At 33.2% G+C, this 23,788-nt stretch overlaps 2 protein-coding genes across 5 annotated transcripts in view; one reads left to right on the top strand and one right to left on the bottom strand.

Moving 5' to 3' along the window:
* The first annotated feature begins 10,947 nt into the window (after nucleotides 1-10,947).
* LOC149578763 (uncharacterized) lies at nucleotides 10,948-19,002 on the top strand. Its single transcript, XM_089831431.1, has 2 exons — nucleotides 10,948-11,273; nucleotides 17,995-19,002. Exon 2 carries the CDS (start codon nucleotides 18,212-18,214, stop codon nucleotides 18,773-18,775), a length of 564 nt encoding a protein of 187 aa, XP_089687557.1. The 5' UTR covers nucleotides 10,948-11,273; nucleotides 17,995-18,211; the 3' UTR covers nucleotides 18,776-19,002.
* LOC149578762 (uncharacterized) overlaps nucleotides 15,549-23,788 on the bottom strand; it is a 22,734-nt gene continuing 14,494 nt past the window's right edge. Inside the window, exons 3-5 of one of the 4 annotated variants that reach the window (XM_089831405.1) lie at nucleotides 16,901-16,974; nucleotides 16,612-16,734; nucleotides 15,549-16,386 (exon numbers count right to left, since the gene is read on the bottom strand). In XM_089831405.1, the coding sequence (XP_089687531.1) occupies nucleotides 15,821-16,386; nucleotides 16,612-16,714 (669 nt within the window). In that variant the 5' untranslated portion in view covers nucleotides 16,715-16,734; nucleotides 16,901-16,974 and the 3' untranslated portion in view covers nucleotides 15,549-15,820. Of the gene's footprint in view, nucleotides 16,387-16,611; nucleotides 16,735-16,824; nucleotides 16,979-23,788 lie in introns of all 4 variants that reach the window. The other 3 variants (XM_089831421.1, XM_089831397.1, XM_089831413.1) reach the window with 3 other exon arrangements.

The raw sequence follows: 23,788 nt of genomic DNA, 5'->3' as shown, positions 1-23,788 counted from the left end.
CGATGTAGGACCTAATAAGTCCTCCTTGATATTCCTATTCTAGAATGCATAACTCGAGGTAGGATCTTTTTATCTAGGTCCTTCCATTTCCTTTCACTTTAATCAACATAACTTTTTTTTGCACCAAAATGGGATTTCCTCATAATCTGGACATGATTTCTAGATTATGGGACTTCTTCTGAAGTCCTACGATAGTCTTTGGGATTTTTACACTTGATTATTAGGGGCGTGGTGCACCCCTAACCAATTAGGGGTGCAATGCACCCTTGATGGACCAATCAAGGGCATGATGCACCCCTGATCAAGTCCTATTTTGGGTTATGGTGATTGGTCCCTTCTCAAGGTTTGGTTTGAAGTTAGGTTTTTCATCCTAGTCAATTTGCTAGAAGAAATCAATTTGAATCCTATATAATAACCTTCAATTTCTTTATTTGGAATAGATGTGTATGTGGACAATCAAGAAAGCAAGCATAACTACGTTCAAGAAAGTATTTCTCATGTGGACAAGCCATTATGGACATCCCAATTTGTCTTAGCACATTTCCAAGGTGGAAGCAAGTAGGCTTCAAAACATCCTTTGAATCAAGAGAGTTCTTCATCTTCCTCTTAATATTCTATCATCTAAGCATCGGGATTCAACGATGGAGTAGAAAATATGGATCATGAGTATGACTTAGAGTACTTTAAGTTTAAGCCTTAGTATGCTTTCTAGGTTATCCTCGGATCTATGCATTGTTATTTCATCCATATTCAAGTACAATATTCCATGCTATGGTTTTGAATCTAAGGATTTGGATCCTTGCATTACACATTCAAAGCTCATACACAAGCATTACACACATTACGTTTGACAAATTGACTATCTATAGAGGTGGAAATCACAAAATTGGGGGGTTGACTAAGGAAAACCCTTACATAGCCACCCAACATCCAAAAATTTAGATATTAGTAGATCTCAGAAGGAAAACTAGTTGTGGATTGGAGTACTCTTTTCATCATTTATTAGAATTCTGTCAGAATTAGTGTCATGCACTTTCTAATAGGGGTGTGATTCACCCTTGATCACCTATGATCACCCAATTCACCTAGACAGATTGTTGAACAATTTTTGGCTTTTACCTACCTCATAGTTTCAAGCCCAGATCCAATTCAATTCATTTCTAAAAGAAGAAAAACACTCAAAAATCAAGATTCCAATTCTCAAGATAAGTATCTTTATCTCTTTTAGTCAACTCAACATTTCATTTAAGCAATTGCTTTACTTTACATTGTGTACCATGCACAGATCTAGAAGTAACTAGTTTAGATCTCAAGGGCAAGTGGCGTTATTTTCCTACCTTCATAATCATTAGATCTTGGCTTGTGTTGATGCTCCTTTATCCCTTCAATTGCATTAGCCTACTAAGATATAACACCTTCGAGGGCTGGTCTGAAAAAATATCTTTCCTTGGATTCAATCCTTTTGAGGTGTGTGTGGTTGTGTGATGAACTTAAGGTTAGTTTCCTTGATTCACATTTCCCCCTACACAATAACTCATGATCAATTATTATTGGTAAAAATATTAATTGAAAATATTAATAAATTAAGATAATCAAATAAATGTTAATGAAATAACTTTAAAAGTTCTAGACATATACATATACTCTTGGTAGAATTACAATATACATATTTTGAACAATTATATGAATATACACATCAAAAAAATCAATAATGATTCAAAATGGAGATTAAGAAGGATGGGAATTTATTTTGAAAAAAATAGTTAATAAATTTACATATCTATTTAGGTATAGGTGTGAAATAATAAATTAGAAACTTTACAATAAATCTAATAGCATAAATTTGGTGAATATAATTATTTAACTCATGTACATGTGGTTCTTACATGTACTCTTGATCTAGGCTTAAAGAAATATATTCTAGTGAAAAGTTTTCATTATTTTATATAATGAATTTAATAACATCCATGAGAATGTAGATCATAGCCCTAACCTAAGGCAGACTATGAGGAAACTATATCCTCATCCAAACAAGTAGAACACATTGGGAGGGGAAATGGTAATCTTCTCTCTACCTTGACTACTCATGTAACGGATCTATGATGTAAGAGCATTTGGTTGCACAAATAGTCAACACCAATCCAAAAAAATTGCAAGTTCCTTTTTATTTCCAATTCTTGATTCTATCTTAGTTTTGGTGTGTTTTAAGGTATTTTTGTAGTTTTTTTTTTTTTTTAAGAGAACTTTCTAGATCAAGTTAACTTAGTGAATAACATCACTCTATTGAAATTTGGAGTTTTGGGGAAAGGTTAGAACATTTCATCAATATTAGAGTTTTACAAACCTAAAGATTCATAAAAAGGGTTGAAGAACAAGGAAAAAAGAAAGAGATAGAATTAGTTTTAAAAAGTTACAAGAAATAAACAGCTCTTATCTACAAGAAATAATTGAGTATTTTTTGCAAGTTCATAAAAAGTTTAGTTATTTATTATTTTATAAATTTCATTATATATCATACCATTCATATTATCCATAAATGAAAATGTAACATGTAAAATTGAGGTGGCATCAATTACAAGCGTAGGTACTTTGTTGATGATGAATAGAATATTTAAAGTCTATTTTACAGATATTTGGAATCCTTGGTGGTTGTCAACAATAGATTGGTTGAAATTGAATCTATTTAAGTTGAAAGTCACACTGTTTTGCTCAAAGTAATAAACCATATGCCTACTATTGGCCAAATAGCTAAAAAGAAATGTATAGAACAAAATTTGTTGAAACTAGTATATTGGAAGATCAATCAACCAAAATAACCATGAGTATGTGTAGGACTCATGACAATATAATGATAGATTCTTAAGACTATTTTGGTCCTCATTTTTTAATATGTCAAATGTTACAGATTAGTTAATCATCTTGCACTGTCAAGTCGATTTATCATAGACCACTATTACTCTAAAGTGGGAAACATATAGATTCATATCCCTTAAGAATCAATGCATTGTCTAACGCTATTCACTTTGGAATCCATGCTAAAATGATTATGTGCTAGATCAAATCTCATTGGCACAAATACACATTAAAACCATAAATTTACCTTTGAAGAATATGATACATGATCATGATTTATTTTATGCATTTAAGAAAGTCGGATGATAATTTTCTAGCCTTTTATAATTTTTTCTAAATATACTCAATTGACTACATTGAGTATTACACCAAGAGGCGTAAATGTATACCACTATTCTTATCCATACTATAAATATGTTTTTGAATTAAAAAGAAGCCAAAACAAGGAGGTCGACCCTTACAAAAGACAAACTAGAAAACAACCAGCAGATTACCACCTGGCCAAATTACCCTCTACCACAGCTAATCCAAGCAAAAACAACACCCGAAGGATCATTAAAAAAATTTACCAGGCAATAAACAACAATTGCCAGCGACCGTACTACTTAAACTATATAAGTTTATAAACAAAGGTAGAACTACCTTAAACCATATTAAGTGCAGTAAGCAGGAAACCATAGCACACAAGAAACCAAGGAGAGTAGGCCCTAATTAGGCTTCTTCTCATCCTTCCCTTTAAGGAGGATGTTGGCCCAATCCTTTGCCAAGAAGTCAAACAACATTCTGGAGTATTCATGGTGAGGTCCCCCTCTTGGTTATCCTTCAATAGGTGTAGAGTAGTGGTCGCCGCATGTGTCACCTTGATGGTGAACTTTGCCAAAAGTCTCACTCTTTCCTCTAGGGTGTGCACTCTCTCCCTCGACTCTTTGTCCACCAACTTGGAAGTCTCCTCTATGACCCCCTTCTTATCCCTCAAATTACCATCCACCTACAAAATCGAGGGGTTAGAGATAATCTTATCTTTCAGTAAAACCCTAGTAGGTGAAGACGTCGTCATAGGGGAGGGAGTTGTTTGCATCGTATTAGGGAATTTGTCCTGCATGAGGTCCACACACCCCATAGTAATTGAGGCTGAGACATGGGTCATCTCCTTACTACCTTTAGTCACACCACCCGAGTTAGCCTTCAAAGACTCTGAGACATACACCTCCTCATCCTCCATATTCCCCACACCATAAAAGTCTTCTATTTAATTTTTTGTTTGGGGTGGGTCAGCTCCTCAAGATCTGAATCCTCCTCTTGCGAGGCCATGGACCTCAACTTCCTTTTAGCATTAGTTTTTGCAATTCTTCCAAATATTCACCTACCACCTCTCACCTCATCCTCTGAGTCTTCCAACACCTCCTTCCCTTTCTCCATTGTTATATTTTTACTAGGGGGAAAATCTTCCTCTCCTCCAGTGACCCACTAGGTGAAGGTTGGGGGGTAGGGGCTCTAGGGCCAGTAATTCTTAGAGGGCTATGGTGGAGGTGGGGGTTATAGAGAGTCAGGATATCAACCTCCACAATCCTAGGGGGTAACAGGGCTAGGTGGAATTGATAAAGATGGAACATCAACCCTTGATGGAGGATAGTATAGTTAACCCCATTTTTCATCTTCTCCTTAATATTAGAAACCATATCATCTAAATCATGTAACAGGAAGAACGGAAGGGAAATATAATCATGGTGACAGAAGAGATTTAGAATAGGAAAATGATAATAGTAACAAACACCATTCCTCTCTTCAAGGGTTAAATACTTTGTCCGAACCAAGCAAACATCATTTTAAGGGTCTAGAAGTTTCTCCTACAAAAACCCTCCATGATGGTGAATGGGTTCTTCACCCTCCAGAAAGAAGTGATTTAAGTTGGTTTCATAAGCAACCCTAGTCACCTTCTGCCACTTTCCCCCTTTCATCGCCAGGCCCATCGCCAAAGAGATAATTTCCTTAGAAATTTGTAACGTGATACCATTAATAGTAACTTTCCTATCCTCCCAGAAGTTAACAAATTGTTGGAAACAATTCTCATCAAAGCAATATAGTGCCTCCATTAACAAGATCAAACCACCCTCTTTAAGCATGTACCAAATTAGTGGTTTATAGGCACTTTCCTCGATCATCATGGGTTCAATATGCGGAAGATCTCCCCCCATATCAGCAACCTTCACCAAAATTCTCTCTTCTTTGAAGACAGTAAACTAGGGGCAAATATTAATCTAGTCACACTTATGTGAAGAAATAGTTTGCACTAAGTACTCATAAAGGCCTTTTCTCTCATGAATGCCTATGTCACATCTTGGCTTAGTTATCACGTGCCAACTATCATTACCCCAAATCCACTCCTTTCCATCATTCCCAATAACCCGAAACCTTTTAAGATTTGAATTTTTACTCAACACCAAGTATGAAGATATACACAAAAAAAATCATTAAAAATACACCCCTATCGTCCTTTGATATACTTTCCCTTTCGAACCATGTGAATTTATTATTGTAAGTACCCGCTTCAGCATTCCTTGCCATCTGTCCATAGTGAATTGACCCCATCAGCCTACTCATCGCTGAGTTGTCACTAGGATACAGAAAATCACTCCAGTTGTACTTCATCATGGGATAATATCCTTATTCACTAAAAGTCTTACCGAATTTGGCAATACGCTAAAATTTCTCCAACAATGTAGGCCATACATAATCAGACCTAATGTTGTCATCTCATCTGCCACCCCGTTACCCTTTCGAAAAATATGCTTCAGCTCCAATCTTTTTATGATGAATAATAAATGCCTTATATCTTGTATCACCCTTTTAATATACATTTAAGATTCACAACAAAATAGTATCATTAAATGAAAGTTTAATGATACTAGTTATATAAGCTTTCGATTGACACAAATCTCAACTCATATCACCACTCCCACAAATGACAAAGATTCATTGAAAAGTTTTGCACTTCACTACTATCATTCTCCTCACCTTTACCATCTGATAAATGTCTGAGCAACTGTAAAATTACTCAGAGTTGGAGCAGATCTGACTATCACGTGAGTCTGTTAAATTAATAAGTCAGACTGTTACTTAATTGTCACGGGCATCGTAAAGCTGACATGCACAGCAAAAAAGAGAAATTTTTCAAAAATTGATAAAAAGTTTTGGAAGAAGCTACTATGAACAGGAAGCTTTAAAAGTTCAAAAGCTTTAAAAGTTTTACATTCCCCTGCCAGACCCAAATATGGTTTTGACAACCATTCTATTGGCTATCACAATCTCACTTTTTCCTGAAAATCTTTCAGCTTGCATGAAAATGGGGGATTTGGAACTAATGAAGAATATACGTCAGAGAATAAATGATAAGAGGAATTTATCAGATAAGTACATAGTTATCACTGTTTTATTAAGAATGTATACAAAATGTGGATTGTCACTGTTTTTATACTAAGATTGTATACAAAACGTGGAAGTATAGACAAAGTTGTGAAATTTAACTTTTAAATTGTATATTTTGAGCTTTTATTTGTTTGGGTTTTTCATATGAAATTTTACTAGTTCTTCTAATAAAGTCTGATGAAACCGTGACCCATCAACAAAGAAGGAATGTCTATTTGTGGATTGTGAAAGACTGAGGAATCTGTGATAAAAAAATAAAAGTGAAGAATACAAAAAGAAGACCAAACATGATCATCTCACACTTCTACAACAAAGCCCACTTACCACTACCATTGAATAGTGAACGAGGAGAAGCCAAATGATATTTTTCTTCTTAGATGGGCAACTTTTGTCTAGGAAATAGGAGAGGGATTGTATCATGACATCTCGGTAATAGTGCATAGAAGCAAAGTTGATTGTTTACCTTCAAGAAAATGGCATACCTTATGTTGTTCCATCTTGTTATTTTAAGGTAACAGAAATTACCTTATTCAATGTAGGAGAAGATTTTCATGTCTATCTAAATATATCAATAAGATTAAATTATAATATTTCAAGTAATATAAGGAAAGTGAGTTGCAACATGCAAGAGGATGTTGGAATGATCTTATTTGTATCATATACATTCAAAAGTGAATACATCATGTTCGTAAAATTCATATGCCACAAAATTAAGAGCTACCAATTGATGCAGCAAGTGAGAATTGAGTCCAAAATGATACATTAGCATACTCATTTTTTTAAAACAACTTTTTTAGGCAAAAAGAGGGGTAAAAATTTATTAAGATAGAAAGGAATACAACAAGGAGCTCGATCCTGAGCAACAAGATCATCAAATTCTTGCACCATCTCAAAGGATAGTTGCCTCCTATCCCTAATATTCCAACCTGGATCATGACTAGATGCCCATTTGGCTAAACAATCTGCAGTTCTATTCCATTCATGAGGAATATACGTGAACCTAATGAACTGAAAAGAGGAAGAGAAGAAAAGAATTTGCTTAACAACAGTAGCCAGCTGCCAACTAACATCCTCAAGCTCTTGCGAAGAAAGCATGTTCACCACTACCTGGGAATCAGACTCACAGATAATCTTACTCCATCCCCGCAAGCAACACTGTTCTACAGCATATAAAATAGCCTGAGCTTCCATGAGATTGTTAGTATAATCACCCTTATGAACCGAGAAGATTCACATATTTATTCACATATTTTCTTCAAGTTAGTGGGATAAGGTGCCCACTACCACGTATATGTATAGTTTAGTTTCCTTTCGTGTCATTCTAGTCTATCTCCTCTTTTAATCAAATGCATTTGTGGATATTGTGTCAATTTTGACTCCTTGTCATTTCATATCAAGTTGTTGTCCATTGTTAACTCTATGACCCACTTCAAATGCTAGACCACTTTTATGTCTCTTATATACTCCTTATTCCTCATCAAAATCAATTGTTATCCTCATTTTTTAATATAATTTGTTTGCATAAATTAATCATTTAATCTTCATATATTAACAAGTCAATTCCACATATTTCAGTTTCAACCTTTTAGTCATTCCTCTAATGTGTTGCCACTATATTCAAGGTGAGTAGAGATACCATATCATCTTCACAATATTTATTGATTTGATGATAAATTGAATCAAATCTCATTAGCATAAACATGGGTCATAACTATAGTCTCACAATAAATTTTAGTACCTTTCTTTTAAATATTATCCAATAGTGACTCGTGATCAATATGATCACTCTCCCTCCCTTTGCCATCTATTACATGTCCAAGGATGATTAAAAATTCATGAGCATGTTGGAGAGTTGAATATAATGAACTTGTTAAAGTGACTGTCAAACATTTGATTAGTTCTCGCACCCACTATGTAGAAGCTAACATGCACAACATAGGCAGGAAAGTTGAGAATGCACTGGTATACCATGATAACATGTAAAGCAATCAACCAAGATAACATGTATATCATGAATAAAAGTTTTAAAAATATACAACATTTTTTGTTTTACATTGCATTGTCAAACCCAAAATAAAATCTAGAAGATTTTGATTTAATCTAGCCAATGAAAGGAGTGCGCCAAAATCCAAATTTGAACTTGTAGACATGGGTTCCCTTTATGTTGTTGAACCTCCTAGAATTGTTGATTAAGGACTAGCTCGAGCGCATTAGGATATCTACTAAGGCAAAAAGACTATTATGTGCTTCAATGTTGGGGAAAGGAGGTTGAGAAGTATCCTCTGATCCATTCCACGAAGCCTTCTCTCCTTCCAACTTAAAAGATGGGGGTTTGGCAAGTGATGATAAGGAGAAAGAACAATTTGGAGTGGAAATCAAAGAAGAAGAGGTGGGATTTATCAATCAAGAACAAGGTTGAGGTTGAAATGGATGTGTGTGTTGGTTACAGTTGGTATTGTTTGGTGAAGGTCGTAATGGTAACTCTATGAAGTGGATGATCAAGTAAGTAAGCTCGAAGGATATGTCATATCTTGCAATTGAGGGGTGGTGTGTGTGTGTGTGTGTGTGTGTGTGTGTGTGTGTGTGTGTGTGTGTGTGTGTTGTGTGTAAAATAATAGTGTGCATGAGAAAAATATGTGTGTGTGTGTGTGTGTGGGGGAAAAAAATGAAAAAGTTTAATTATGATAAACAATTTGTTAAAATCTATTAAAATGATGTTTATATTAAAATTAAATAATTCTAAGGTAAAAATTAAAATTAAAATTAAATTTAATTCTTATCTCTTAATTTTTTTATTAAACACATTTAAAGCATTTATTATATAAGTTATTACTTTTCTAAATAAGTTATAATCTATTTTTAAATTATTTAAATTGAGTTATAATTTGTTTTCAATTAATGGTAAAGACAAGTTTTGAAGGGATTAAACTTTATGTACACTAGCAGTTGCACGCTTTTGTGCTTGCAACGATAAGCCGATAAGTGCTCAAAAATAAAATAAAAAATTCAAATATAATCTTATGTGAACAAATTAGATTATTAATAATTTTTAATTTAAATAACATGATACTTACTAAAATCTTTTAAGTAGATTAATAAATATTATTTATTTAAATTCAATTTATCAAATATGAAAAAAAAAATCATTTAAAAAAACCCATCAATAAATCTATTATGAAAAATTAATAAGAGAAATTTTAAAAATTAATATGAAAAAATAACATCTCTCTAACAAATATTCTATTGACTAAATAAATTATAAAAACTTTAAAACAATATTAAAAGGAAAAACTAAACTAATATTATTTTTTAAAAATTTAAAATAAAAACCTAAATCAATTTTAAAAATCAGAAGTTAAGTAAATAGAAAATGAAAAACAATAGTTAAAAGTGGACATAACAACTAAATAAATTTTTACCCCTCTTTTTGCAAAAAAAAAAAGTGGACATAACAACTAATAAATATCAAAACAAAGTTAAAAGTGGAGTGATATAAAGTTGGCCAATAATAATTAATGGGAAGGATTTATAATTTTTTGGCCAAAATGTCAATTTTTCTAGCCAACTAACAACTTTTCCATCAAAAATTCAATTTTTGAGAACAGAGTTTCCACAAATAGCCGCATTGATATTAGGTAAAGATTGAGTTATGGTGGTGTTTGTTCTTGTCTTCAAGATTCAAAATTTGCTAGAGTAGTTGTTGACTATTTAAATGAGAACTCAATCAAATTTTTTTTAAAAATGTAAAATTTATATTAAAACGTTTAAAATGTTTTTTTAAAAGAATAAAAATGATTATACTACACGTGTCTCTCACTCTATGTCTCACATAATTGTATAATAGTCATTATACAATAAATTAATTTATAGTGGACTTCACTTTCAATTTGATGTATTAATAATGAGTTATTAATTCTTTTATATATAAAAAAAAAATTTGATATTTGAAGAGCCAAAAAAGGGATAATGTCATGAAAAAATAAATTGACATGTAAAATAAGACATATTTTATAGATAATCTATTTTTTTTATTGATTAAATTGAATTATAATTTTTGTAGAAATTGTGTGATAACTAAATTGAAGTTTCTACTTCTTATCATCAAATTTTAAACTCAAGTTATTATTGAATGTTTAAATGACAATATACTCTTCATTTATGACTTTCCCCATTATAACTCCCTCCAAGAATAAAATAATAATATTAATTTATAAAATGTTTAGAACGGCAAAAACCACAAAATTATTAAAAAGTTCATGCATCTACCCTTTACTCTCTCTTCATATTTCTTTATCATCGTTGATTAATAAAATATTACAGTAGTCACGCTGAAATAACTGTATTTACCAGGAAACTCCACTTTCCATTTGATAGCATGAATAACAATCTATATATAATATTACATATAATAAAATATTTTAATATTTGAATAATAAATTTAAATAGATAATTGTCATGAAATAATTGCTTGACATGCAGAGTAGCTCGTCAAATTTAACATGGTTTCTACTTCATTATATTAAAAAATGAAACTTCATAGCAGAAAACCTATCCCAAGCTACAGATTGCTTTAAGCAGGCTAGATAAGATAAGATAAGATAAGATAAATTTATTAATGTCCAACAAAAGACCAGAGAAACTTATAAAATATAGGCTGGATTTCTACACTGTTGAAGCAATTGGACTATTTTTGCTTGAATTCCTACGGCAAAATATAAATTTGAAGCTTTCTGATATGGAGGAATTGTCAGAAACAGAGGCAAAGATAAAGCTTATTGAAGCTGAAAATGCATCCATGAAAGTGACGATGAAAGCAATAAAAGAGCAGTTATCCATATTTGACAGCTTGATTTTATATCCAACTTATCAGAAGAAACTGGATTGTTATGATGGAGCAGAGAGAGAGATGATGGAATTAGCAATGAAGGCCAGTTTCTTCAAAACCTCCCATGAAATAAGAAAACAGAGCAGAGCGGACATGAACCAGATACATTGTAAAGAGTAATCCTTTAATTGCTATTTCTTTAAAATCTGAGATTTTCAGTTTTCAACATCTATTTATTAGGATATGTTATGAGTTCGAATCATAGACTATGTCGACTATGCTATGACTTGATTTGAGTCTAATATATTATAGACACTGATTAGACTTTTATTGTCGATGTTATTAAATAGATAATTTAATTTATTTCTCATTATGATAGTCATTATATGTTTGATCTTATGAAATTGCGACAATTTGAGAGTGTGGAAATTATATGTTTATCTGTATGATTTATTTTTGGATTGTATAATTTTGAAACTATGGAAATTATATGTGTTTTGAGGTTCTTTAAAAACCCATTGACGGCTCATACCTGCTGTTGAAACCATTCATTTTCAATCGAAATTGTAAACAATGTATGTCTGAAATGTTTATTGTAATTGAAAGTCATTGTCATGGTTCTTAAAGGAAGCAACCAAAACACTTGATTTTCTGAAGCTTTTCCTGATTTAATTATAAGTTAGTTATACCTAATGTTTATATATATTCTGAGAAATATAAGCTGTCGTTGATTGTGAAAGTAAGGTCTGTAGTCATGTTAAACAGAGGTCTTTTAGTTTCTTTTGAGACATTTGTAAATGAGTAATTGGAAGTTTTTAAGTAGATATTTGGCTATATTTTGAAATAAGTATTTGGGAGTTTTAATAATATTTAGGGTACTTGAATGAGTTCTAATGGTTGTACAATAGAAGTTGTTGATTTGATATCCACACTTGTTGATTTGATATCCGTACTTATTGACTTAGTGGCCAATTTGTTTTTAGAACATTTCACCAATTGTTGACGAGTGACCATAATTGAATGAGACATACATTTAGTTGCAAAAAGAAATGAATGACATGATGTTACATCAACTGTGCAAGTATGGGTACCCTTTTTGTACGACCATTGGTTTCAATTTTTATTTGAGTTGTTTTGGACACCTTGGCAAAAAGTATGCTCACGTGACATCATAATCAATGATGTGGACTTGAAATCTTTGTTATAAGTAAACGACTTGGGAAATATTTTTAAGTAGCATGTAAAGAAAGCAAAAATAAACTTCCCCTTCCTTTGTATACTCAATAGACTTGTAGTTTAATTTTAAAAATTTATATTATAATAATATCATTATTATAACAAGGGCTCTGGTTGAGCTCGAGTCCTTGCTTCATAAAGAGGTGGAATTAACAAGAGAGAAGTGATTATGAAGAGCGAAAAATGGAAATTGAATAAATTACAAGAAAAAAAGCACAAGATTGTGCACACAATTGTAAACATTGAATTAGAGGCATAAGCATGAAATCATCAACATATTTCATATTATATTCCATGTGCATTAAAAATTGCATACCTCTCATAATTCACCCTATCTATCCATACATCCCAGAAATCAAACACCCTCCTGCATCCAAATTGAATCGGAACAATCTACCCTAGCCTAAAATATTTACATTACAATAATGTACGGAGCAATCTAGAAAAGCACAATTAGAGCCAAAATTTTCTGACATCCAATCCTATTCACTGTCATAACATTAGAACCATTACCCATTGCAAGACATTGAATCTGACGATGTAGATTGTACCCAAGATCAGGGCTTATCTCGAGCCATAGAATCACTGTCATCGAACTATTTATGTTTTCAAATCGTTCTTTTTTTAATATATAAAATTCAAAAATAAAATTTATAATTATCGAACAATTTTATGTTTTCCACATGTCTTTCTTATGACAATTCAAATTTCAAATCTTAAATTACAATTATTTCATTATTTAATGAAAAATAAATAAATTACATAAATATTAAATTAATTAAGACTTAAGTAAAATTGTCTTTATTTATTTATTTTGGAAAAAAAAAAATTTAGTAACTTCATAAACTATAATATTAAATGTATAAATAATATAACACAATTGGTTTCAAACTTCTTAATATCATAATTCTACTTATAACTACACATACCCACCTCACACTTTTAAAAAAAATTACAACTTGAAACAAAACTAGAGCACAATAACACTAAGCATCAAAATAACTATGCTTATAAAACCTCCTTATACTATTCTTATTTAATATGGCCAATCTTTTCTCTCTTATTTACTTTAAAATTTAAAAGCATATTTCACCATTGTAAATCTTGATAGCAATATCACACTATATAGAATATTTCATAAATATTTTAGCAGAAAGTAACTCTCAATATAGAATATATAGAATGTTTCATCTATTTTAATGAAACTAACTCCTCAATATAGAATATTTATGAAAAATTTGATAAATGTTGTTGTGAATGAATATCTTCCTTCTTTTTCATCTTATCTCTAACATTATAATTGGGTGCAAAAAAATGAGTATGATTATTCTAGTGTTGTTTGCATGAAGTATCATCAACTAGATTGCTTTAACAAAACACCTAGTCAATAAGACACATGCTAAGCTCTAGAGAAAGAAGGAAAACAATGAGATAATAGTTAGCAAAAGAAATTGCACATGGGTGAGGTTTAAAAGAAGTTATTACTACTAATTTGTTGGATGAGAGTTTTCATTTTAGAGTAGTATTCTCATCATATGACTCTAAGGCTTGATATAAGGAGGCTTAATATTTGTGAGCTTCCTACCTTAACTTATCACATCGTCAAAAAGTCTAATCAACATAAATTTTGAAGGTGTCATTTCCTAGAGCTAGTAGGAAAAGAAAGGAATCTCATTTATACAAAGAGTTGGAAGATGTTGAAACTTTCCCTTGATCCTTTCTATGTTATAGGGAATGTAAAATATCTCCAAAAAAACTTAAGATAATTCCTTCATGAAGATTACTAGAAACTCCAACAAACATATTATTTTAAGGATAGAAATAAAAAGAGAGAGATAACAATAAATAAAGAAATTGGGTTAAAGAGTATTACAAATGATGCTAAGGCCTTTGAAATTATAATGGTTGAATATATAAAAAAAATAATAGGAGTCCATGAATATCAATGAGATCTTAAGACCTTTTCAAATGTTAAAAGAAGTCCATGAATATTAGTAAGTTCTTAGAGTTTCAAAAGGTTGAAAGGAGACCATATATATCAATGAGTTCTATGACTTTCAATATGTTGAAAGAAATTCATGAATAGCAATGAGATCTTAAGACCTTTTAAAATGTTAAAAGGAGTCCATCAATATCAAAGAGTTCTTAGAATTTCAAACTATTAGGAATCCATGAATATTAATGAGATCTCAAGACCTTTTAAAATCTTAAAAGGAGTCCATCAATATCAAAGAGTTCATAGAATTTCAAACTATTAGGAATCCATGAATATCAATGAGATCTCAAGACCTTTTGAAATGTTAAAAGGAGTCAATCAATATCAATAAGTTCTTAGACTTTCAAACTATTAGGAATCCATGAATATCAATGAGATGTCAAGACCATTTAAAATGTTAAAAGGAGTCCATCAATATCAATAAGTTGTAAGAGTTTCAAACTATTAGGAGTCCATGAATATCAATGAGATCTTAAGATCCTCTAAAATGTTAAAAGGAGTCCATCGTCAAAGGGCCCTTGGTCTACTAGTGAAGTTGAATGGCTCACAAAGAGCCCACTAGGGATCAAGTCTTGCTGAGTGCAAGGTTCAAAGACATCAAAAAGGGATGAGGCCGGGGTCATGCCCCGGGCGAATTTGGTAGCGTGGATGCTCCTCAATCCTTGGCTCTTAGCCGAAGAGGTTTCAGGCACACGTGGGCTTGTATTGGGTACGTAAAACATCTTTGTGGATGACCTCCATTAAAAAAAGGAGTCCATCAATATCAATAAGTTCTTAGACTTTCAAAATGTTGGAAGGAGACAATAAATATTAATGAGTTCTTTGAATTTCAATTTATTGAAAGAAATTTATGAATATCAATGAGTTTTTAGACTTTCAAACTATTAAAAGAAGTTCTACACAAAAAAAAAGGAGTCCATCAATATCAATAAGTTCTTAGACTTTTAAAATGTTGGAAGGAGACAATAAATATTAATGAGTTCTTTGAATTTCAATTTATTGAAAGAAATTTATAAATATCAATGAGTTTTTAGACTTTCAAACTATTAAGAGAAGTTCTACAATATCAAATACTTCTTAGACTTTCAAACTATTAGGAGTTCATGAATATCAATGAGATTTGAGGACCTTTTAACATTTACACACTACAACCCTGTCATGCAGAAGATTTTAAATTTGAGCAATCCGTCTTTTCACATAATTGACAACAACTAGAAACAAATTTGGTCCAGTATATGTTTTCCTCATCTTAGTGATATGATGGGAAATGTGAATGAAATCAAACATACACTATACCGTTGGTATCTTCTGTTGTTTGCAAGTTTGCCATGAAACCAGAATGCTTTCATATCCGGTGAATGGACATTCCATAGCCAATTTTTACATCTTTTGTTCTTTACAAATTTGCTATGAAATCGGAATGAAATGCAAAGAATCGGTGACATAACAGAAATTAAGAATCAGTGTTATGACAGAAAATTTGCTTACTGAGTACGAGATCTCTTTGAGCTTGGGGCTGCCTGATTGATTTCATCTGGTTCAGAGGCCACCAATTTGGGAAGCACCGTGTTAAACAAGGTATTGATTGAGTTGGCATTCAAGGCCGATTCCAGTACCTCTCTTTGAGGCTCCATACTCTCTTCCAATCTGATTCTATGAGCTGGAGGTCCATACCCTGATAACAGGGCTTTCACTGCTTCAATGGCGGATTTCATTTCTTTGTTTCTCCGTCTCTCTTCTCCAGTTGATCTTTTGTATTCAATTTCAGCTGAGAAAAGATTGTACTTATCTGATAGGGTTGATGGCCCAGTTGACAATTCTTCTGATATTATTCCAAGAATCTCTTTCATGTCCGCATTCTTGTCTGCCAAATCTCCGATGCTTTGCCCTGCTGATAAATTTAGCCTGCTGCTGTTTCCGATCTCCTCTCTGTTTCTCTTGCCGGAATACTTCGATGGTCTGGTGTCAAAACCCTCTTTTCTCTCTGGAGGAAGAGGGGAAATGCACGAGTTTAGGGCTTTTTGGGCCGTTGAATAGTACCCTGTGCTTCCTGCAGAGAAAAAACATAAAGAATGGTCTGATTTAAAACTAAATCTGAACAAACCCCAGAAATATAAATGCGGATTAGACTGATTTCAAGTAAGGTCCCAAAGTGTAAATCCAATGAAATAAATTTTGAAAAAGGTCCACAAATGTAAATTCAATTAAGTACACCATATTCATTAGGGTTTCTCTGCAATCAACAATGGCGGCATTGATGCTGAAAAACACCTACCCTTACTGGAATTTCTCAATTCTTTGGTGTTTAAAGCCTTCGCGCTCTCTGGAGGAAGAGAATTTGAAGTGTAAAAGCGTGATTTAAATGCTTTTTTGGCCATTGTACGGTACTTTGTGTTTCCTGTAGAAATCACAGAAAGGAGGATGTTATTTAAACTAAATTTGAAACAAGAATTAAATGCAACTAATCTAAATTGGAATTAAGACCCACAAATTTAATTGCAGTCAAGAACACCGTATTTATCAGGGTTGCTCTGCAAACAACAACAATGGCGCCATTAATGTACCTTTCTGAATTACCAAGGGTGAAAATCTCTTTCCTGTCAGCTGTTGCGGAAATAGTTTTCAGAGTAGAAGAAACCTGGCTAAACAACGGAAGCACAAAATGATTGCCAGACAACAAACTTAATAATAATTTTTTGATGAATAATATACTAACATTACAAGAAACTTAATAACTGGATTTCTGTTATGTATGAATTTTTTTTTTTAATATCAATAAACTACATTCTGTCACAATAAGGCTAATTTTTGTTGTGGTTTTATAAACAATCAAAATTGGAAGGGTAATTTATTTTGTTTAATGATTCTGATTTTTTTAATTTTTTGTAATTATTATCATAAGAGGTAGAAGCTAAGGTTAATTATTCCAATTATTAGTTAATCTTGAGTAGAAGGCAAGACCTCTCAATTAAGAGGCTCACAATTCACTGTTGTGTTGTAGGCTCTTGCCTATTTTTTACACATTAAGATATTTATGAAATCTTTTTATAATAAAATGGTCATTATATATAAAATAAATTCTTAGAGATGTAGGATGTATCAAAGAACAATTAAAATAGGAATAAAATGAATATGGGGTAAAAGAGAAGATACAAAAAGAAGTTAGTTATTCTTATCAAGCATCCTTAAAGTAGTACTAGCATTCTTGATTGATGAATGATTGATCAATAAATTGGCACAATTATCATAATAGCTTTGTCCTTCAATAACCTTGATATTCCTTCAAGCCAGCCTCACTTTTTCAAGTCTTTTACAAGAAAATTTTACAAACAAAGGGACTGTTGCTTGTTGAATGACATTATCACTAGATATCTTTATTTGTACTTGCCTACTTCTTCATGCAATTCAACCTTCCTCCAAGTTCTTCCGACACCTAATTAGAACTCTACCATCTTGCATTAAGCGTTGGGAAGATCCTCTTTATAAAGGGCATTTTGCAATCTTTTCAGCAGTCATTTTGCAATCTTTGGGAAGAAAATTATGTATGAAACTTTTTTCATATATAAGGTCCTACCAAATATTTTCAGTAAGTCATTTCACCAGTGTCTATATCATTTATCTGAGATCTCGTTTTCTTGGGGTTGATATGATTCTTCAGGAACACATTTTCTCAAGAATTATTTATTTCATTAGGGCTTGGCAGGCATTGCGAGATCACCTCAAGCGTTCTGTGCCTTCATTCTCAAGAAATCATTTTCTTTCATTAGGGTTTGGCAGCAATTGCGGCATTTTTCTCAGTTCTCTGTGAATAATCTTTTGGCTCACTTTTTTTCCCCTTTTCCATTTCCGCGCACAAATCTAAGCTTCTCATTTAGATGATGGAAGAGCTTGAGAGTGAATCTTATGGAAAAGAAATGATGGAAGAGGCTGAGAGTGAATCTTATGAAAAAGAAATGATGGAAGAGGCTGAGAGTGAGTCTTATGAAAAAAAAATGAAGAAGCAATTGAAGGAGAAAGAGCAGGAGAGAATGAAAATGATCAAGAATCAATTTCTAATCAGGGCTAGGAATGCAGAGCAATCCCTCAAGTCTCTGGAAAAAGAGAAGGCAGAACTTGAAGTTGTTCTTGACAGAATTCGAAGACACCAGGAGCCAATCATGCACATCATAAGGGATTCGGAAGCCCCAATCAGAAGTATCGATAGCTTTTATGAATCGGTGAACACTGCAGAAATGAGATCAACTATTGAAGCGGTGGAGAAGATCTTATCTGTGTTTGACAGCTCTTTGTTGCAAGATCATCCCAAGAACCGAAAAGAATTTGAGGATCATCCTCCCATTGAAAAAAGAGTGCTACAGTTTGCTGCAAAGGCTCACTTCACCAGGACCTCTTATGACATAGAGCCCCCGAGTTCGATCACAAGATCTGCAAGCATTTGATTTTATTTTTCCGCTCCAGATTTAAAAGGGGATTCCAGATTTGAAATTGTCGAAGGAATTAGTTTTTGTTGCAAGGGATTTATGCAATTCTTTGATTTATTTTTCCTTCTATGAGATTCAGTCTCCACATTTCAAGATCATTTCATAGCATATCTTGTAAGGGAAGAAAATGTATTACAGCTTAGACACAGAAATCTTTGAAGAATATCAATTGCTTTGTTATAAAATCATGTCTGCTTTCGAAGTACTGGAATTGTTTTTCTTGGGAAACTAAGTTGAAATGGAATTATTCTTCAACTATTTAATTTGTTTCTCTTTTATGGCTACTTTATTCTTTTCAAAATATGCAAACTTTTAATTGATTTTACAATGTTGTCGACATGTACTAAAAGATTGGCAGTAATGTATAGAAATCATTTGGTTTGATTGATTTATACTTATAATGAAATATTTTCAGCATTTCAGATTATGGATTAAATAATTTTCTAACTGAATTAAAAACTTTTTCAATATGAAGAAAGAGATGGTAGTTTACTTTATTTTTTAATCTTTCTTACAATTTTGTCAATATGTAGTAAAATATGGTAGTATTTGAATAAATGAGTTTTACTTATAACATGAGTTTTCAATTGGTTTAATAAAAAAATGTTTTACATTAAGTGATTTATAATTACTAATGAAAATTTTGAAATGTGTTAAAAAGTTCTTAATCATATTGTAAGTAAAAAAAATTAAATTAAATAAATATATTTTTTAAACAAAGTTGTTTTGGAACTCTATGAAATATTAGAATGAATTGTGAATAGAGATTCCAATCTATGGTTTAAGATTTCTTTATATGATAGACTACATAATTTTAAAAATAGTTAATATTTTTCTATAGGGATGTTTTTGAATTTCTTCAAAACTTCAATTCATACTTTGCTCAACAAACAACTATGTCCCATTTTCTACTTTTGAGTAGTTACAAAAACTAATGTTGGGTGGTGAAGATGTTAAAGCCAGTGGCTAAAAATGACAATGGTGATGGTGCAGATGATAAAGATGGTGAGTGAAAGGAGGGAGAAGATTATGGAGTTGACTCTATAGTTATAGAGATAGATAATGAGAGGCGAAATTGTATTGACTAGAATGGCAAAAGGCTTGTTGACATTTTGGAAGGTGTTATGGAACCATCCCTAATAGTTTACTACCACATCTTCATGCTATGAAACCATCCCTAGGCAATCCTTCCTTCAATTTAGATGTTTAGCTAACAATGAACTCTCAAGAGGGAAGTGCACAAGAGATCTTAATGACAAAGACTGTCTCTTAGAATTAACAATATGAAAATTAGATACCAAAAGTTTGCCAATTAGACTTTTGTTGGACGATAGAGAGATAATAAAACATTAGGCCAAATCTTAAGGGCAATTCAAAAAAGGTTGGGCTTACTATACATGTTAACACTGATTTATTTCTCATTAACTTTTTCCATTCATTTTAGTAGCCTTTTGCCTTAAAATTCAAGAGCTTGGTAAACTACTTTCATTCAACCTCTCTTGATCACTCTTTCACTTCTTATTTAGTACTTGTTTCTCTATATAGATCATTTTGATCCTTTTTTCTCCCTACAAATTGATCTTTTTGTAATCAAATAAAAAAACTTGGGTAGTTGTTATTAGAATAATCTTTAATGCTCACTATTGTAGTTTACTGTAAATATTAGAATGTTTCTAATATTTAGTTGTAGTGTAGAATAGAATGTTTCTATTCTATTCTATCGTCCTTTTGTATATATTGATCGTTTCGATCTCTGATTAATCAAGAAAGTATTCTACCATTTACGTTTGTAACATGGTATCAGAGCAAATGCTTCAAATTTTTCCGGAAAATTTATAATTTCTATTGAAATTATTTGTTAAAGATTTTTCGGAATTATTTCTGATTGTTCATAAAAAAAAAAAAAAAAAAAAACCGTCTAGGGTTTCTGTTTTTTATCATCTGTTTGAATCATGGCGATTTGTAATCAAATAAGGCACCTGTAATAGATTCAGCTAGTTTTTTTTGGACACATATCACCAATTTTGTCTGCAACTCGAATGCTGCCTGGTTCGTGGTTCAGTGCTGCAACTCTGGGTTCTACTGGTTTCTGGAAACGACTGAGAACAAAAACGCGATTTTTTTCGTGTCTATTTTTTGACGCGAATTTTCCAAATCGTGTCTGGTTTTTTGGCGCAGTATTTTGGTGGTATATAGGCAGCTTGCGTCACCTTTCAAATCCGACTGGTCTGGGTCATTTTCTGCAAGTTTTTGCACAGATCTGCCATAGTTGAAACTTTCTCTCCAGTCGGGTAAAGTTTTTTTTCAAAAACCCTACTTTTTTGGTTCAAAAAAAAAATTCTGATCACATATTCTTGGTGGGTTTTTTGAGATCTCAAATGGGTCTTCGTCAGATTTTTGTGGGTGTCTCGATTTTCAAGCGAGTGGATCCAAATTCTGACAACGTATTATTTCTGGGTTTTTCAAGCTCTCGTCCGTATACTTCTCCATTTTTTTTGGGTCATTCATTTTCTCACCTCGAAATTTGTGCCATTTGAGACATTTGCATATTATGACCATCTGTATCAACAACATCAGAAGTCAAACTCAATTCAACAGCAAACCAATGCTACCCAGCACTCAGAGCAGAAAGAATCTCTCTATCATGCCTTTATGGCCAGCATACCTACAAATCATGCGAAATCTTCTGCCTGGTACATCGATTCTGGTGCCTCTCGACATTTCACTCATAGGCGTGATTGGTTTGTTGAATTCACTCCCTATTCTGATTCAGTCATCTTTGGAGGCGGCGAAGAATACAATATTGTCGGAAAAGGCAATGTTCAGATTCAATCTGGAGGAAGAAAACTCATGTTTCTCAATGTATGTTATGTTCCTGGCATGAAACATAATCTTCTGTCTGTTAGTCAGATTATGAAGCACTCTCCTTAGTTGGATGTCGTCTTCAGTGGAAATAAGTGTTCAATTATTGATCGTGCTTCTCGCACTATCCTTGCTATCGGTCTTGAGGATCATGGTATTTATAGACTTATAGATTCAGGAGATTCTCTTGAGCATGCCTTCATCGCCGAATCATCCGCTCTCAGCAGCCTCTGGCATCAGCGATATGGTCATCTGAACATGCAATATCTAGCACAACTTGCTCGAGATAATTTAGTTCATGGCCTACCTAACATCCAGACCCGGAACCATCGCGTTTGCGGAGCTTGCCAAGCAGGGAAGCAACATAGGACACCATTTACGAATGGCGAATCATGGCGGGCATCTAGAGTGCTACAGTTGGTTCACGCTGATGTATGTGGTCCTATGAATACTCCTATTTCCGGGAACAGGTACTTCTTACTCTTTGTGGATGATTTTAGTCGCAAAATGTGGGTATATTTTCTTAAGCAAAAATCAGATGTTTTTCCTGTATTTCAGCAATTTAAAGCTCTAGTAGAAAAAGAGTATGGTTCCTCCATCCGTACTCTTAGGACCGATAATGGGGGGGGGAATTTTGTTCATCTGCTTTCTCTGTCTTCTGTACTACTCACGGCATTAGACGTCAGCTCACCACACCTCACACTCCTCAACAAAACGGTGTTGTAGAGCGTCGTAACCGTACCATCACAGAAATGGCTAGGGCTATGTTAGAACATAGAAATGTTCCCAGAAAATATTGGGCAGAAGCAATATCCACAGCGGTCTATCTTCTTAACCGGTCACCCACTCTTGCCGTTAATCATAAAACCCCTGAGGAAGCCTGGTCTGGTCGCAAACCTAAGATCAACCACTTGAAAGTTTTTGGCTCTCTGGCATATGTATGGATTCCTGAAGTCAAACGCACTAAGTTGGATTCCAAAAGCCAAAAACTTATGTTTACAGGATATAGTTACACACATAAGGCCTATCGGTTGATTGATGTAAATACTAATCGTTTAATCTTCAGTTGTGATGTTGTGTTTGATGAGGAACTTGGACCATTTCCGCTCTCTGACTCTCCACTGCATTCTGAGATTCAGTCTTCAGCAATCTCTGACTTGGGTTCTTCTATTTTACATGAGTCATCTGATGCTGCTGATACACCACCTCAGCCACCTCCTGATAATACAGCTATCCCGACAGCATTTGATATTGGCTCCTCGACTCTTCGGCCAAAATGGTGGGCTAAAACGATTAGTGATCTTCGTCCTGATGAACTCATTGAGGGTAGAACCTCCAGAAATAAGAGCATTCAGCACAACACACTTAATATAGCTCTTATGGCAAACATCCATAGTATCCCTGAGCCCCAGACATATGCAGAGGCCAAAGGAATTCCAGAATGGGAACATGCAATGGATGTTGAGCTTCAAAGTCTTCAGAAGAACCACACCTGGGTTCTTTCAGATCTTCCTCTTGGGAAGAAACCCATTAGCTGTAAATGGGTCTATAAGGTCAAGTACCATGCAGATGGTACCTTGGACAAATACAAAGCCAAACTTGTTGCTCGAGGATTCACCCAACGTGAATGCATTGACTATGAGGAGACATTTGCTCCAACAGCTAAGATGAGTACTATTCGTATTCTTCTTGCCATTGCAGCTCAGTATGGTTGGAAAGTTCATCAGATGGATGTGAAGAGTGCTTTTCTCAATGGTGAATTACAGGAAGAAGTCTACATGACACAGCCCCCAGGTTTTAAGGTTGCCGGTTCAGAACCAAAAGTATGTAGACTCAAGAAGGCCATCTATGGTCTTAAACAGGCTCCTAGGGCTTGGTACATAAAGATTGATCAGTACTTGGTTACTCAGGGATTTCAGCGCAGCCCGTCAGATAGTAATTTGTATATTAAACACCCTGGTAATGAAATTCTTTTTCTTGTTGTCTACGTGGATGATCTGATCATTACTGGGAGTTCAGAACATTTGATTCATATGTCAAACAGGATCTATGCAGAACTTTTGACATGACCGATCTTGGATTGCTTCATTATTGTTTAGGTATTGAGGT

Source organism: Cupressus sempervirens, chromosome 1, assembly GCF_028749045.1.
Source record: "Cupressus sempervirens isolate cs-2001-9-10 chromosome 1, ASM2874904v1, whole genome shotgun sequence".
Taxonomy (NCBI): Eukaryota; Viridiplantae; Streptophyta; class Pinopsida; order Cupressales; family Cupressaceae; genus Cupressus; species Cupressus sempervirens.
Note: the sequence above shows the minus strand (reverse complement) of the source record. Positions and strands in the feature narration are given on the sequence as shown.